Source organism: Rhododendron vialii, chromosome 2a (assembly GCF_030253575.1).
Source record: "Rhododendron vialii isolate Sample 1 chromosome 2a, ASM3025357v1".
Classification (NCBI taxonomy): domain Eukaryota; kingdom Viridiplantae; phylum Streptophyta; class Magnoliopsida; order Ericales; family Ericaceae; genus Rhododendron; species Rhododendron vialii.
In genome coordinates this window covers 13,248,856-13,267,294 of record NC_080558.1, presented here as the reverse complement: position 1 = coordinate 13,267,294, position 18,439 = coordinate 13,248,856, and the positions used below count along the sequence as shown (strand labels likewise).

The following is an 18,439-nucleotide window of genomic DNA, read 5'->3' as shown; positions in this document are numbered from 1 at the left end:
CTCCTAAAAACATGGGCCGCACCTCAAAGGCCAGATCTGCTCCTTTCTTCATGGCCCAACCGTAGGCCACCTTCCCAAAAAATCATGGGCCACATTCTTCTTATGGGCTGCACTCTTTTTGGGCCCAAATGAAAAAAACCCATGGCCCAATCCTAAATCACCAATCAATTACCCAACTTCGACCCAAATTAATTAAGGAATTAAATTAAATGTCCAATCACGATTAGCCCCGATCCCAATCCGTGGTGCCAAAAATGAATATAAACACAAACCCAATTCGATTTCTCTCTCCTGTCCTAGACAAAACAGAGTTCAAGCCAAATCCAGTCTCCCATTCTAACTCACAAACCCCATTCCATTTATCTCCCCTTTCCTAGTCTTTCATCGTCTCTCTGTAATCAAGAATTCCTTTCATGGCAAACCCAGAGGACACCGGCCCCGATTCCCGCAATGCCAAAAAGCCCACGCCCACGGAGTTAGAGAAAGAATTGGAGAAACTGATAAAGCTGATTCTCAACGAAGACAGATTACACGGTGCAGGAACTCAATAAGGTCATATGCATTTTGTCTTCACTGAAAGAAAAGAATGCCAGAGGAAATGAAACAACTGACGAGGCCATAAGGGTTGTTTCTTCTTTGAGAGAATTGAAAATCAAGGAATCGGTTCCGAAGGAGTTCAAGCGTCCAATGTCCGGAGAGATCATGGGTGACCCTGTTGTGGTGGCCTCTGGCCAGGTTGGACTCATGCACGGTTAAAATGCGTTCTTAATTTTCTTTTCTTTTCTTTTTTATTATTCAAGATTTCCTTTACTTAGGACTTGGAATCAGGAAGTTAGAGCTTTGAATATTTTCATTTTGTTTATATCAGCACTTGGGTTTTGCTCCTCCGCTTTCTTGTCGATCAGAAATGTATAATCTGAGTCGTTCTTTGAACTTTCTTTTGGTATGGTGGTTTTTTTTACTACTTCATTTCCTGTCCTCTCCTAGGATCACAGAGTTTAATTCCCTTGTGTTTGCATTATGATCTGGGTTGTAGTGGCCTAGTGGTGTCAGGGCCTGCCCACTAAGCGGTGGCCTAGGACCTCTCCTAAAAGACCAAAAATTAAGGCCTCTCATCATTATAGGTTAACATAGTATATTAGGAGTCTTTAGGCCCAATATTTGTACCAAAAACTAATGGGAAAATGACGGCCAAGGACGTGTTTGATAATTAATACCTTCAAGGATATTTTCAGCATTAACAAATGTACTCAAATGTTCTCAGCATGTCCTTGGCGGGTATTAATTATCAAAACACGTCCTGGACCGTCATTTTCCCTAAATGAGTGAAGCCATTCAAAAACTATGGCCCAGATGTTTTTGTAAGCCTAATTTGGCCAATTCGTGAACTCTTACTCTTAAAAGAAAAAAAATACAGTAAAATTTTACACAGAAATAAATCTCGTCGGCTTCTCTCATCCCAAAATTTCATGCTGCTTGTGGGTTGTGGCCTTAACCCTCAAATTTCAAATCAAAGCAAACCTCCAAAATACTTTTAGCACTTGAAGAGGTAAAAACGTGATACAACATGCAAGAACCAGTTTTTGCAGCAAGGAATAAATCTACCATTTAAATTTGATATTTTGATTTGGTATCGCCTTGTCAGATTGCTTCTTGCCTCTCGGAATCCTCTTTTCATTCTAGGTATGGCTATGGGCATTAGTCATTGTAATGTCAAGTAATTTTTGTGACCTCGACATATAAGTATTTGCAAGTTTTATATTTGCGATGATTTGTATCTTTTGAAAATATTGCATTTCTAAATGTGAAGGGCCCCAAATTGGTTGGTCACCTAGGGCCCTGGAAAACTCAGGGCCGGGCCTGAGTGGTGTATATGAATTCATATTTGCACTCTCGAAAACAATAACTCTAGGGACCCCAAAAAATTTCTGCAAAATGACCCCAAAAGTGAAATTAGTGATAAAGATTCACTTTAATGTGTGGGACCCAAACGTCTGAGTGAATTTTGAATCACTGATTTCTCTTTCGGGGACCTTTTTGAGGTCCCTAGCATTGCTTCTCTTGAAAATAAGACTTCTATTTAGTCAGTCTACGTCATTTCTTGTGGATTTGCTTGTTGCACTGCAAAATTGTAGTAGTAGTATGTTTCTGTTGGTGCTACCATTAGGATTTTATAATGTGTGCTTTATTTATTTCACTCCTTCCCCCATATGTCAGCTTTGTTTGTAGTCAAGAAATTTAGGAAATAAATTTCACAGGTATCTTGAGTTCATGAATGCTGGAGTATCATATTATAGGGAAAGAGAGACAAAATGCAATCGGTTATTTTTTACGAGCTGTAGTGAACATTGGCAGGTAAAGTTTGTCCTGTCACGTCCGGTTGATCCAGAATTGCATACCTGAAGGAATTTTATCAGATATTTTTTTCCTATTTTTTTCCCAGTTAATGATTTGGGAACCCAGACATCAATTTCCCTTATTCATTCACCGAGACTGCAAGGCTATTGTATTCCTTCCTTTTAGCTCTATGGTTAGGTCGCAGTTTCTAACATTTTTGGCTTTTATTTGTTTGGGTAGTGTATTTGTTTGTTAACAGTGCTATGCTTAGCGTACAATTCTCAGGCCCTTATTCATAATTCGGTTCGTGGTACGTTACATTTTTTTTTTTTTGCCGGCTCAATTGGCTTTTATAATCGTTACCTTTCTCATTACTATTTTGTTTTGCTCTATTTTTTCAGATGAGATTTTGATTCAAAGACGGATAATGAGTACTTCTCTCTTTGGATGTCATAGTTTCAGTAATAAAAACCTAACTAATCTTTAACTAATTCAGTCATGAACTTAGTGTAAACATATAAGAACCAATTCTTTAAGGGTATATTTGGTTGGATGTAATCAAGATTGGAATGGAATAGTCATTTCAATGACTTACTTATTCTAATGTTTGATTCACCATTGAATAATGGAATGATGATTCCAAATGATATCAATTTTCACCTTAGTAAATGAATTGTCATTCCATCCAAAAAAACTAAGAAATTGTTATTCCATTTCTTTGTTACACCAAAATTACTAGTGCCACTCCAACATTCACTATTGCCACTCCAAAAATTACTATTGTCACTCCAAAAATTGCTATTGCCACACTATTCCATTGGAGATGAGAATAACTATTCCTAAGCACAACCAAACATGCGAATGGGAATGATTATTCCATTATCAATTCCTCCAATTCTATTCCATTCCTATTCACATTCCATTCCATCCAACCAAACGCACCCTAAGGGTATATTTCGACTTGATGGAATCCAATACCATCATCAGATTTATGCGTTGCAACCGTTGGTTGGTTATACTTTTATGTCTTTTATTTCAGACTTGCTAATTTGAAGAAATCTCTTTACCATGGATGACATTAAGAATTCTGTACATATAAGTCCCTTTTTCAATCTTTTAGATAGGCATCTTAATTTATTAGCTTTAACCCATGCATGTGCTTCCTCCGCATAGATTACTTTTCTCCAAAATGGGATGGTCTGTGATATCTTGGGCCAAACTACAAAAAATTCTTTATTCACCTATTTTCTGCATGTTTTTTTTTTTTCAATTTTCCTACATCGATCTTTTGTACTGATAAAATATCTCTGTGATGATATTAATTAAGTTTCAGTTAAGTCAAGCACGGAACGGGGGTATTGTTATCCGTGATGGACACTCAAATGACATTCGCGTGACGAAGGTATACTCTCCGAACTACTCTATTTCTATTCTTCTTACATCTATTTTCACCTCACCGAGTAACTTTATTCCTATACTCCTTATACATTTTTGTCTTCCTAAAAGGAAAAAGAAAAATCTGGAGGAAAGTGCAAGGGAAAAGAGAAGGTGACATCCACCGGCAAGGGAAGAGAAAATGTTATTCAAGTGGTATGATTAATTCTACCACACACTCTCTCTCTCTCTCTTAATTTGAACCATGACCATGTACTCTTCTGCAAATTCTGTAAACGAATGGGGTCTTGGCCTTCAAGAGGTTAGAGGGACAAAACTGAATTATTTGTTAAATACAGATTTCGAGCAGTGCCATGCACTAGTGCTATCATATATATATATATAGGGAAAGAGAGACATAATGCAATCAAGTATATATGTCTTACTTCAATTAGTTAAAGATCCCCAATGGTATCAAAGGTTTCATCTTTGTTACTCATTCTATGGTTGGCCGGGGAAGTTTCATTGTTCGAAACATCAGTGTGCTGTGTTATTGCAATGCTTCTTCATTTTTCTTCATTCCTGACTCCTGAGTTTTGTGGTTTCTTCTGTTTAAAGCCACTCCTTAATTCATCATTTTGTGGGCTGTGTTTTAATTGCAGACCTACTGTTTACACTCTTTTTTTGCACCAAACTTTAGACTAGCGCTGGAAGGCCATTTAATTAAAGGAAAAATGACGGCCTAGAACGTGTTTTGATAATTAATACATGCCAAGAACATGCTACGAATATTTGTTAATACTGAAAATGTATTTGGCAGACATTAATTATCAAAACACGTCATTGGCCGTCATTTTCTCTTTAAATAATATTTAATTAAATTGGGCCTTAAAATAAAGACATTTTGGACTGAAATTAATGGGCCAAATCAATTTTACGTGGGCCCGGTTGAATTCAGTCTAATCAAGCTGTAGGCCTAAAGTTATTTATTTTTGGGCTGTGCTTATTTGAAGCCCAATGGAGCAAATAAGTAGGCCTTTTATTATTTAAGAGGCCCATTATCTTGTCAGGAAAGAATCCTACGGAAATTAAGAGAGATTGATGGGGATTTTCAACACATGGCCATTTGGCCTATTACTCATCAGGTGCCCACAAAAAAATGGAGTGGGAGAAGCCCACTGACTTCCATTAACTACCCACGAACAAGAAAAGCATGTGGTAAATATGCTTTGTATGTATTAAGGCCCCGTTCAGCTAAATAAGCTAATTGGCTTATTTTTTTGTCTTCATTTAAATATTTGTTTGTATTTGTTAGTTTTTCGTTAATTTTTTAGGGATTATTGTATTGTCATGATGAGAGGAATCTAAAAAGTAAAAATTTATGATCGAAATTCAATTTTTTTGAATAAAAACGAAAAAATTGGCTTATTGGTTTATTTTTATCTTTATTCAAAAAAATTAGGTTCTGATCGTAATTTTTTACTTTTTAGATTTCTCTCGTCATTACGATGCAATAATCCCCAAAAAATTGATAAAAAACTAACAAATACGAAAAAAAATTGAATGGAGTAGGATGTGAGTGTGGTCTATCAATGGGAGCTTGAATGGGAGCTTGATCTTTTACAGTCGGTTTAATTTTTGCAGGAAGAGGATGTGAGTGTGGTCCAGTCCATCCCGCTCCCGTGTTATGATGTTGTAGATCATACAAAGAATGGAGTTTATACGGTCAGTTCGGGGTATGAATCTGCTGATTCTGCTCTATCAATTGGGAAACAGGGAAGTGGAAGGCGAATGGAATGAGGGCAGCCGAGCACAAGGAATGAGGACAGAAGGGTCAGGAAGAAGGTATGGGCTCTCCTGATTCCTAACAAAATTAACCATTTCATGTTCAAATGCATCAATGAATCATTTCGATCAAGGAAAACTTGATAAGGAGAAAGGTGACTCAGGACTTGCTTTGCCCAAATGTGTAGCAACGATTGAGAAACTTTTCCCCACTTATTTTTGGAGTGCCGATTTGCTCAGATTATGTGGAGGATATCGCCGCTTGGGTGTGTCCCGGACATGAATGAGCAGTCGTCCATTCTTGCTTGATTGGAGGGCGGTATCATGTTGACACTGATCCCATTGATTTTATGGAGGATATGGAAGTGTCGGAAAGAGGTGGTTTTTAATGATGGGAGCCCCAATCCGCAATTACTCATTTGATGTTTGAAACATCAGTGTGCTGTGTTGTTTCAATGCTTCATTCTTCCTCATTCCAAGTATTAGCATCATAAGGCAAAACCGGTGTAATGAATAACCAAAACCGAGCCTTAAGTCTCAATTTCAACAATTCGTGTTTTCCTTTGAGCTAAAACCGGTGTAATGAATTAGTGATATATACTTCCTCAGTATTGTAGTTCCTTGTGTTTATAACCACTCTTTAATTCATCATTTTGAGGTGTGTGTTTTAATTGCAGACCTACAATCGTCACTCCATTGAGGAATGCTTTCGCCAAGGCCACAAGACACGCCCGAAAACCAAACAAGAACTCACCAATTCTCTCCTCACCCCTAACAACTTGCTCAAAAACATCATCAATTTGCTCCTCGACAGCATGATGTCCTCTTCGCTGTCGGATCAGAAGAGTTCTGCCAAGACCCTCCGGCAGCTCACCAAGCAGTACCCCCCGTTTCGGGACCTTTTTGGCAACGAGGCTGTTTCCAAATTGCTCGAGCCACTTGATGTTCCCGGTAACACTTGCCCTGATCTCGATCCCCAACTAGATATTATCACCACGGTTTTTAACATCTTGATCTCCAACTTGCTCAAAAACATCATCGATTCACTCCTCGACAACATGATGTCCTCTTCGCTGTCGGATCAGAAGAGTTCTGCCAAGACCCTCCGGCAGCTCACCAAGCAGTACCCCCCGTTTCGGGACCTTTTCGGCAACGAGGCTGTTTCCAAATTGCTCGAGCCACTTGATGTTCCCGATAACGCTTGCCTCGATCTCGATCTCCAACTAGATATAATCACCACGGTTTTTAACATCTCGCTGCCCGATGGGAACAAGAAAGTGGTGGCAGAAAATCAGCGTGTGATCCCCTTACTTATAAATGCCTTGAGAACCGGTACTAGTCAGACGAAGAGCAATGCTGCTGCTGCACTTCTCAACCTATCAAAGCTCAATTCGAACAGGACCCTCATCCATGAATCCGGTGCTCTTGGGCCTTTGATTCGTCTGGTAGGACAAGGGAACTCGGAAACCATGACCGACGTCTGCAAAGCAATGTACATGCTCTGCTGGGAAGGTGCCAACACCGATGCACAAAGAGAAAAAGCTGTCAGCGACGGCGCAGTGAGGGTGATTTTGAGGAAGGTCAAGGACGGCGCTTTCCTTGATTTGTTGTTTCCCGTTTTGGCAACGCTTTCTAGCCTTCCGAGTGCTGCAGAGGAAATGAGAAAGATGGGTGCTGTGGCTTGCTTGCTCATTATCATGGAGAGGGGTGATAAAGACAGCAACGCCGTAAAGAGTTGTGCTGCGATTTTGCGAAATATTTGCTCGTACAATAAGGATGAACTCAAGGATGTAAAGCAAGAAGAAGCTGCGAATGGTACCATATCCAGTGTGGCACTGAGGGGGACTCAAAAGGGCCGGAAGAAACGCCACTGGATTGTGTGACCTAGGTCCCCTTGGTTTCACGTACTTTTCGTCCTCCTAATTGGTTTTGTATTAGTTGCCTACCCTGAAATATGTTAGAAAAAACTTCTAAGAAATTCTTTAAAACGTAGTACGATTTATTATGTTAATTGCCTTTAATTACTAATTAAATTGTCGATTATGAGGAATAAATAAAAAGAACTCAAATGCATAATGTAATGACTGGGAGTTACAAATATTTATTATGTTAATTAACTTTAATTACTAATTAAATTGTCGATTATCTCTTAAATTGAATTTGTGGTTAATTTACTATAAAAAGGTAGGTAGTGCACGAGATGATGTTCTGATTTCAAGAGATATTTTGATCAAATATAAATATGGTACACCATACACATATTCTGAAAATAACCTGCATTTACTCTTGGCATTTTGAGCATCCAGGCTGTTCTTGGTTCGTGGGAAAAGCTTTAGCTGCACACGTAGCTTCCTAGAGATCGTTTTATTTTGGGAATGAAATGTTACACAACTCGGTGCAAATAGACACATATCTTCTCTAAGAACAATGCGATATATATACGTGTCTCGATTCACAAAAGTTCTCTCTATTCTTCTATATCTCTACCTAAAATATCATTTCAACATCTTATTGTTTTCGCGGTTGTCTTCATTTATTTATATTTACAGAAATTCTAATGAATATTTCCAATAATCTAAAAGAAGATACGTCTAGAATTTTCAGTAGAAAATTGGAGACCTTTTGCGTGCCGTATTAGTTGACTTGGACTATCACATGTAGTTAAAAAGATTAAACTTGGATTCAATTTGTATGTCATTAGACTCATTACATGACTTTTAACTAGATCTTAATGATTTCAAAAAGGAAAGAACAGTTCATTGAGATGATAAAATTCCGCATTGGGTGTTGTACCGAGGAATTTTCGACCGTCGGATAGCATAAAAATAAAAAAAATAAAAAAATTCTCACACAATCTTAATGATCCCAAATACATGGGTACATTTCTTGTGGTTTATGCTATCTAATAAAAACAAAACAGAGCTTATATTGTCTTTTTCTGAATATCTATTTCGTGTTGGGTCTAAAAAAAATGATCAAAATCTCAAAAAGTACGCTAAAGATGAAACTAAGCCAAAAATGTATTTTCTTGGCCTAATATTACTTTGGGTTTCAAAAGTGATTTAAAACCCAAAAAACGTTTTTTTCATTTGTCATTTTCTGAATTTTCTCAATATTAGGCCATAGCCGCGGAAAGTTAAAACATAAAAAATAAAAAAAAGGCTACCCTAAGTTACAAAAAAATATTCACTGAAAAAAGGAAAATATAAGCTCAATAAAAGAAGGTAAGAGAACCCAAGGGTTGGCCCAGTGGTTTTCAATAAATCTAAGGATACCGACCAAAAAGGACCCCGATCGGTTATCGACGGCGCGCCGGGCCCACTCTGGCCATCGGACAGTTGATCCGAGACGTCCAAAAATTTAAAAAAAAAAACCGAATGGCCTTCGCGAGACTCAACAGCATCCGATGTGTGTAGATGCTCGATTCAAACACCCCATTTATATATATATATATATATATATATATCCGGGAATGGCTTGATTTGAGCAGTTTTTTTATTAAACCGTTCAATAAAGTTCAATAAAAAAACTGTTTGGATAAAGCCCTTCCCGGTCCTTTTTTTTGCTGATTCCTCACGGGCACTTTTAAAATCACGTTCTGATTACATTGAGCTGCTCGGATCATCAAAATTCAATCGGGAACTTGGGGGGGTTTTTTAAGTGTCCCCGGAACCCTCCCGAGATATATATATATATATATATATATATATATAGATATATATATATATATATATATATATATATATATATATATATATATATATATATATATATATATGAAAGAATTCAAGGACAGTGCTTTCCTTGATTTGTTGTTACCCGTTTTGGCAACGTTTTCTAGCCTTCCGAGTGCTGCCGAGGAAATGGAAGGGATGGATGCATGCTGTGGCTTGCTTGCTCAAGATCACGAGGGAGAGCGGTAATAAAGACAGCAACGCCGTGCAGAGTTGTGCTGCAATTTTGTTCGATATTTGCTCGTACGATAAGGATGAACTCAAGGAGGTAAAGCAAGAAGAAGCTGCGAATGGTACGACATCGACTGTGGCACTGAGGGGGACTCAAAGGGCGAGAAGAAAGGCCACTGAAATTCTTGACATGGGGAACAATGTCAGTTAACAGGAAAATATATAGAGGTACATTCCTTCTGTAAAAACCTAGGAGTATTCTTTTTCTGCTACAAGAAGTAGTACTATAGATCAATCTGAGGTTGGTTACAATTGTAAAATGGTCACATGGAATTGTACAGATATTGCATAGGTATAGCCTGCAATTCCAGGCAGGTTTTTGGTCCATCATGTTAGGCTTATGGATTACCAAAAAGGGTATTGATTTTCTTCCCATCATCTTCATGGATGATACATTAGTTTTGTTGTGAGATTGCTTTGTGTTCATCATCACGTAAGCGAAAGCAAGAACGAGAGTGTGAAAATACCTTTGAAAAACGTTTAGACTACTAAAATTTGTGATAGTGAGAATTGAGAGCGAGAATTGAGAGTGAGGGTGGGAGTGGGAGTGGAGATTCCCATGATAGAATTTGTCTCCATGATTTTTATATGATAATCGGATGTCCGATCAGTTTGTGAGCATTTTGATTAATTTCGGAGTTTTAAAATTAACGACCAAGCAAGTCCTCCAACAATTTGGAACGCTTGGATTTCGTGGAATTTGAACATGCGACATTATGAACGCCAAAAGGTGTATTTGTTTTCTTATGCATGCTAACCTTATCAAACCCTTGGGTTGTCTCTGTCTCAATGATCAGTGTTGACTACTTGACTGTTGATCTGTCTATGTTCCTTTTGATCATCAGGTGTCTATAATAATGTTACTAATTGAAAACTCTTGGTCTTATTATTTGATTTTCAGGATTTTTGTCTTTTGAAGTGAAATCGAATTAGTTTGACCCATGAAATATTTTCTCTGTTATGTTAAAAACATACGCAATATTCTACCTGCAATTCAACTCATCGACAAGAATATTTTCGTAAAAGTTGAAATCACAATTTTTATTGTACGGAATGACAGAAAATGAAATTAGAATTATTAGTCCAACTGCCCGTTTAAATTAGAATGATAAATTATTCATTTTTTTAATACATTTTTTTTACTACTTACTTTGTAATAGACCACACAAATGGGTACAAAATTACCAAGAAGAGCACGGAATAATTTTTCCAGGATGGGCATGCAACCTTAAGGATGTTTGCGAAAATGAATTTTAAATTATGAATTGCAGTTATTAGTAAAGGAAATTAATATTCGCGCTCCACTTTTTACAGATGGCGCTCCACTTTGTTCATTAAATTACTAGTAACTTCACGTTAAAATTGGAGCGCCGTCAGTAAAAAATTGAGCTTGAAAATCAATTTCCTTAGTAAAAGTAAATAATTTTTTTTCCATAATTGTGAAATTACGAGTAAACTGTAAAAAAGATCATACTTCCTCCATCCCAAATTGTTATGCCTATTTTCTTTTTGGGACCTCTCAAAATATTTTTTATATTTCACAATATGTTTTTTTTTTTATGATTTTGAATCTTTGTTTAACAAAATTAATTGAGATCTGTCAAACAGATATCCATATTCAATAGAAAAATATTCTCAATTAAAAGATATAAACAATTTTATGAGAGGTCCCAAAATGGAAACATGCACAATAATTTGGGACCGGGGAGTAATGTTTATTTTGAAAAACCGAGAAACATCGTTTCAATTATTTAAAATTTTAAATTTGATTCGAAGACCACTAAGAGGATCCACAATATAATGATCAAAATCAAAAGGTTGCTAAAGTTAACAATGTTTGTTCAAAAAAGTGCTCACTTGTAATAACCAAACTTAGTAACCTCTTAGCAATTCATCAAATATTGGCTTTTGAATAATCAAAACTAGCAACCTTTTGTCAATAATCAAATCTAATGGTCCCCATATTTTCTCAATCAAGTACACTCATCATTACATAAAAACCTTCTCTCTCTCTCTCTCAACAACGTTTCCAGAAAATTATTTTCAAAAACTATTTTTGTTTAGAAACTTAAAAAAAACAAACAGTGTTTGCAAAAAAAAAAACTCTTTTGTTTTTACACAAAAACTGTTTTTTTTAATTAAAAAACAATTTTTTGAAATACTGTTAGAAACTGTTTTTTTTAAACTGTTTTCTTTTTGAAAAAAAAAACTATTTAAAAAAAATTCACTAAACTATTTTCTTTAAAAAAACTGTCTTTTTTTTTTTTCATAAAGAGTATTCAAATTATTGTAAAAAAATTTAGTTTTTAGACTTTTGTAGTTTAAAAAGGTGATGTAGCAAGTTTTGGTTATCCAATTTTGATTATTACATTGTGAACCTCTACATTGCTAACTTTAGCAATGTCTAAAATGGATAACCAAAAGATGATATAGCAACTTTTAGTTATCCAGTTTTGATTATTACATTGCGGATGCTCTAAAAAGTATCTTTTGGTAGGAAATTTTTAAAACAGAAATTAGGGGATTTTACATTATTTTTCCATTTTTAAGAATCTCTTAAAGGTATCTTTTGGTAGGAAATTTTTAAAAGTTTGGTAAACCCGCGCCCAAACCTCCTCTTTCTCTCCGCTCTCCGCGACTAGAGAGAGAGAGAGAGAGAGTAACAGAACAGAGTGGCGCACATCACAAATCTACACCCGAATTTCAAGAACTCGATTTTTCATTCAATTCTCTCACTCTAAATCACAAACCCAATTCGTTTTCTCTCTCCTTTGGTTGTCCTTCACTCTCTCTCGCTCTCTAATTAAGGAATTGCTTTAATGGCGAACCCGGAGGACAGCAACCCCGGTTCCCGCAACGCCGAAACCCCCGCGGAGTTAAAGAAAGTACGGGAGATTGAAACCACTGAAGAGGCCATAAGGATCGTTTCTTCTCCGAGAGAATTGAAAATCAAGGAATCGGCTCCGAAGGAATTCAAGTGTCCATGTCGGCAGAGATTATGGGTGACCCTGTTGTGGTGGGTTTTTTTTCCCTCTCTCTCTTGATTTCTGGGTTATAGAGTTTAATTCCCTTCTGTTTGCGTTATGATCTTGGTTATGAGTTTCTTTTGTAATGGGTTCGGATTATGGGTTCGGATTATGGGTACTATTTAGTCAATGTCATTTCTTCAAAACTTTATTTCGCGTTCTTGAGGGCATTGTGCGGTGCCCTAACACTCTTTTCCACCGTACATTTATGCGGGCGGAGCACTGCCACCCGCATTTTCTTCGGGGTTTGCAAGTTCCACTGCCAAATTGGAGTATATTTCTCCTTATTGGTCTCTTGAGTTTCCCATCTGTTTCTATCGTGATTTAGGGTTTTGAAATTCATTCAGATCTGAATTCAATCATGTTTGTGCTGCCATTAGGATTTTGACTAGTCTAGTGTGTGCTTTATTTCACTCCTCGCGAATAAAATTTTCAGGAATCCCTCATGACTGTTCTTGAACAATTAGAAAGTTGCTGAAATTAAGGCCTTTAGCGCAGAACGTCGTCAGACGGTGTTTGGCACTGACCAAGACCTAGGAACAGGATTATACAATGCATTCAAGCCTCTACCCCTCCATCTCTTTTAACTTTAGGGGATAGTGAAGACATGATAACCTGGACAATCTCTCCTACAGATTCTTACACAACAAAACATACTTGGGAAGCAATTTGGAACAAATATCCCAAGGTTCAATGGTCTTCTCTTGTTTGGTTCACTAATAACGTTCCTAAGTGGGCATTTATACTTTGGATTGTCTGTCTTAAGAAGCTTCCGATAAAAGATACTCATGAAATGGGGCATGCAAATAGACCCTCTCTGCATTCTTTGCTCGCAGAAAGTGGAAACTGTTTCTCACCTATTTTTTGACTGTGTTTATTCTAGACAAATATGAGAATCTATTCTCAACAAATTTAAGATTCTTAAGCTTGTGAATGGGAGAATGAGCTGAATTATGCCATTAGCCTCTGCAAGGGAATTCATTCCGTGCTCTTGTGTTCAAGCTTTCACTTGCTGCTGGGGTATACTTCATCTGGCTGAGAGGAACTCTCGTGTTTCTGGAGGGAACCCAAAGAATCCAGATCGTATTTTAGCTTGTATAACAGAAAATATGAGACTTAGAATTTGTACATCGAGGAACATCCCTAAAACTGTAACGAACCAAAGATTATGTGATCTTCGGCGCATTTCTGCTAGTTTGCTAGATTGATTGATTCTAGTAGTGTGTAGTAGGTTCTCTTTGTAAAGATTGTTTGTATAAGGGGTTCTCCCTGAGATTCTTGTTTGGTTGGCTATAAAACGCATCATTTACCAAAATTGTTTTTTCAGGAATCATATTCTTGGTTCAATTGGTTATTAAAGATCGCCAACGGCATCAAAGGTTTCATCGATGCCGCAACGATCGCTTCCCCGGACCGAGGCTATCTCGATTCGCTCCTCGACAACATGATGTCCTCTTCGCTTTCGGATCAGAAGAGTTCTGCCGAGACCCTCCGGTGGCTCACAGACGAGTACCCCCCGTATCGGGACCTTCTCGGCAACAACGACGAGGCTCTTTCCAAATTGCTCCAGCCACTTGCTGTTCCCCGAAATGCTTGCCTCGATCTCCATCTCCAAGGAGATATAATCACCACGGTTTTAAACATCTCGCTGCCCGAAGGGAACAAGAAAGTGGTGGCAGAAAATCCGCGTGTGATCCCCTTGCTTATCGATTGCTTGAGAACCGGTACCACCATGACGAAGAGGAATACTGCTGCAGCACTTTCCAAGTTATCAGAGTTCCATTCGAACAGGACCCTCATCGTTGAATCCGGTGCTCTCGGGCCTTTGATTCGTCTGGTAGGAGAAGGGAACCCGGAAACCATGGCCAATGGTTTATGGTTGTGCAGCAATGTACATGCTTTGCCGCGGTCCAATCACCGATACGTATGGAGAAAAAGCTGTCAGCGACTACGCAGTGAGGGCGGTTTTGAGGAAGTCATGGACGGCGCTTTCCTTGATTTGTTACCTAGGAGTAGTCTTTTTCTGCTCCAAGAAGTACGATAGATCAATCTGAGGTTTGTTTCAATGTAAAATGGTCACATGGAATCGTACAGATATTGCATAGGTATAGCCTGCAATACCAGGCAGGTTTTTGGTCTATCATGTTAGGCTTATGGATTACCAAAAAGGGTATTGATTTTCGTCCCATCATCTTCATGGATGGTACATTACTTTTGTGGTGAGATTGCTTGCTTTGTGTTCATCATCATGTAAGCGAAAGCAAGAACGAGAGCGTGAAAATGCCTTTCAAAAACGTTTAGACTGCTAAAATTTGCGACAGCGAGAATTGATGGCATGGGCGTAGATCGAGAAATGAGAGCGGGAGCGGAGATTCCCGACATAAGAATACGTGACCTAGGTCCTCTTGGTTTCACATACTCTCTCTTTTCTTCCTACTAGCTACAAGTTGGTTTTGTATTAATTGCCAACCCTGAAATATTGGTTGGGTTCAGATTTGATGACCAAATCTAGACCCTAGAGTGTGCCTTAAAATCAACAAATATCAACCACCAACCAACAAATTGTTGGGCAAACGTTGGGCACTTATTAATGTCAGTGAGCTAGGAAATGTCAACAAGACGTAGACTTTGGGACAAGGCAATAACTTTGGGGGTGTCTCAAGTCACGACATTTGAAACTTGCTTTTGGTAGAAAGCTATGTGGTGCACATGGTGTGTACCACAGCAAAACATTTCGAAACTTGCTTTTGGCGAACTAATTAGAACCCATTTCTTAGAGGGAAGAAACACCCAAATAGATAATTTGAACTACCCATTTCTTGGAAGAAAACCAAAAGTTATTTTCCAAAATATGTACTCTTATACACATGCCTGCCTAGCCACCTCTGCCCATCTTCCTATGTCACTCGTTAATTGTAATACTCGTTGATGTCCTTGTTTATATCGTTTGTTGTTCAACATTGCTGCAGCCACACACAAATTTACGCAAACGAATGCACACGCGCTCATGTTCAGAAGGGGCACGCGCCCTTGTGAATGCGCGCTTGTGAATGTGAATGCGTGTGTATTTGTTGGTGTAAAGTTGTTTGTGGCTTTAGCATTTTTGTTTGTTTTGTACGAGTTTAGAGCAAGTCCAAGAGTCTGGCTATGTAGCTATTTCTTTTTTTGACAGCAAAGAAAGATAAATTTATTAATCAGAGTAAAATTACAATGATTAAAAGGATAGAAAGTACAAAGCATTAGAGCGAACGAAATGCATGACAAGCGACACCCAACCCGTTAGCTATTAATCACATGCCGCTAACTGCCTTAAGAGCAAACCACATTGAACGAATCAAATAACAATGAACACTTGAAAATGACACAATCATAAAAGTCCGTCAATATCGATCAGTCCCGAACACCGCCCAAACCGCCGCCGCCAAAGCCGCTGAGCGACCCTAGTGGTGACGTGATGTAGCTATTGTTGCTAGTCCAAAACATAAAAATGGCCTTCCAACAGCCTCAGCAGATGCCTAGGATTTCGCCGCTAGGGTTTTCTTTGGTTTCTGTTGTTCTCTGATGTGATAATTAGGCCTGGAATTGTGACAAATTGTGCTTGGGCTTCAAACCCAAAAATAGAATGGGGAAGGAGAAGAAAAGAAAAAAGGGTAAGAAAAAAAATTAAATAAAGGATAGGTAAAATAGAATACTAACATTGTTGGAGTGTTGAAAGAGTAGCGAAAATAAAAAATGTTTATTGTTCACTAGCATTTTTGGCTTGGAACTGCTGCACATGCTCTTTTGTAACTATAATGCAGGAGCGCAATACGTTACCTTCAAGGGTTGGTCAGGTGGGAGCACAAGTTTAACCAAGGTCATTGAAGGTCCGACTCTCATGATCATCTAAAAAAAACCATAGTTGCTGCTAAAAAATGGCAAGGTCTTCTGTGGTGCCAAATTTGACATCGGCCTTGCCTTTACTTCGCCAAAATTTGTCACGCCACCTAAACCAAACTGATCTGCATCCGAAATTGCAAGGGTTCAATGAAATGATCTCAACAGAAAATTGTGCCAAAATAATTCGAATTACTACAATGATGATGGTACTACCCATTTTGTTGACCATAAAAGAAAACACAAATTATATTGATACAAATCAGATACAAATTGCGCGGCTCTTAGGCTAAAAAAAACAAATACAAAAAAACAGAGAAACAACAAGAACAAAAAAACATAAAGGGAAAGCCGCTCAGCTCCGATATTAGACCCAATACTCCGCTCGTGGAGGTGGGTAGAGGATCGTCACTGGATCTAGTCCCGCCACTAGATCTGCACAGGTTTGCATCTTGACGCCTTCATTGTCGCCGCTGGAGAGGAGAAAGCTTTTGGGTGCCGGTACCACACACGTGGTATCCCGTCAACGATTCTAGCCATCCAAACGTGTTCTGGACGGTCCCGATTTTAGAGAGAAAAAAAAGAAAGAGAGTGATCCGGTGAAGGGGGAGAGAAGAAATAAATCTGGACTGTCCAAAATACATTTGAATAGCTGGGATCGAGTACCGCCACGTGGTACCGTGGACACCCCAAAATTTTCAACCCAAATTGACACCAAGGAGTGGAATTGTACCAACAACGCTACGGTCATCCACCAAAATGCAGTGGTCGGTCACCGCATGCCGTGTGGAGCGCACTTCAAATCCCGCACGGATGATCCTAGCCGTTCAATAATTTAAAAAAAAAAAACCGAGTGGGCATCATGAAAAAATCAGCTCGATCTGATATGTGTAGGTGCTCGGATTCAATCTTTTTTTTAAAGAATCGGAAAACCAATCCCGATTTTCCAAAAATGAGAAGATTGATCTAAGCACCTACACATATCGGATCGAGTTGATTTTTTAAAGTGCCAACTCGATTTTTTTTTTTAAATTATTGAACGACTCAGATCATTTGTATGAGGCCCGGAGTGGATCCCACACGGCGTCTGCCGCATTTTGGTGCAGTGACTGTGGACTTTCTCGGAATCGTAATAACTCTCAATTCTTGGTTTTCTCTCCCTCTCCACCTGCCGACCTTTGCGTTTTGGCAATACCTGTGGCTTTCGTCACCGGATTTATAGGTGATGCTATGTCACCGGATTTATTGGTGATGCTATCTCAGCTGTATACACCCCTCATTTCTTTTCTTTTCCAAGTTTACCCTGCATTTCGGTTTGGGAGTTTATAAACAAAAATTCAAGTTTGGATGTTTTTGGCGTGCATACACTACTCTGCAAGTCCTACAAGACGAACGATTTACATTAATACAATAAACGCACTGTGAAACCCATAAGGCAATGGCGAAAAACTCGGTTTCCACCGACGGCGGGAAAAAAATTATTAAACTCTTTGGTCTTCATTACATTGATAATTTTACTTTGGGATTCTCTTACAACGTGGCTCTGGTTGTTATTTTGAACTTGATTAAACAGTTCTGATTCTTTTTGCTATTTTTAAATTTTTTTTTTTATCGGAATGTTCTAATAGTTTCTTACCTACAGGAGACCAATATTACGTATAAAGCAAGTATTAACAAATCTAAACCAGTCCTCCAAATATGTGAAACCAAGGGACTTTTGGCACTGTTCCTCCTAAAATTTTCCTTTCGTATTAATTAAGCCTTTTCCGCAATTTTTGTTAGATTCACATTAAACTTCCTGGATTGGCCATTTGTCTTTATTTTGTTAAAAATAAATCACCAAGATGAAAAAACATACCAAACAACTGCGCTTTTTTTTTTTTTTTGTATTTAGTATCGTTCTGTATATTTTTATGAACATCCGTGTACATTTTTATACTCTTCTGATTCTATTTTAACCTCCGTTTAAATTTTTACACTATTCTTATTCCTCTCGTCGAGCCAAATGATTAATGCAAAAAATTATGCCAAAAAACTAAGAAAATTACAAGAAATAAATGATTCCCAAAAAAAAAA

General features: G+C 38.1%; 2 protein-coding genes across 2 annotated transcripts; both read left to right on the top strand.

Moving 5' to 3' along the window:
- Positions 1-633: 633 nt before the first annotated feature.
- Positions 634-15,029, top strand: LOC131316887 (U-box domain-containing protein 9-like). The gene is made up of 2 exons (XM_058346399.1): positions 634-735; positions 13,815-15,029. The coding sequence occupies exons 1-2, from the start codon at positions 688-690 to the stop codon at positions 14,529-14,531; spliced, it is 765 nt and encodes a 254-aa protein (XP_058202382.1). The 5' UTR covers positions 634-687; the 3' UTR covers positions 14,532-15,029.
- On the top strand, positions 5,460-7,471 carry LOC131316886 (U-box domain-containing protein 9-like). Its single transcript, XM_058346398.1, has 2 exons — positions 5,460-5,556; positions 6,174-7,471. Exon 2 carries the CDS (start codon positions 6,312-6,314, stop codon positions 7,377-7,379), a length of 1,068 nt encoding a protein of 355 aa, XP_058202381.1. The 5' UTR covers positions 5,460-5,556; positions 6,174-6,311; the 3' UTR covers positions 7,380-7,471.
- Positions 15,030-18,439: the final 3,410 nt, after the last annotated feature.

Excerpts from the sequence above, each read along its gene's own strand:
- LOC131316887 (XM_058346399.1), top strand. The coding sequence starts at position 688 with ATGTCCGGAGAGATCATGGGTGACCCTGTTGTGGTGGCCTCTGGCCAG. Across the intron at positions 736-13,814 it reads TTGTGGTGGCCTCTGGCCAG|GAATCATATTCTTGGTTCAA; the intron begins GTTGGACTCATG and ends TTGTTTTTTCAG.
- LOC131316886 (XM_058346398.1), top strand. The coding sequence starts at position 6,312 with ATGATGTCCTCTTCGCTGTCGGATCAGAAGAGTTCTGCCAAGACCCTC.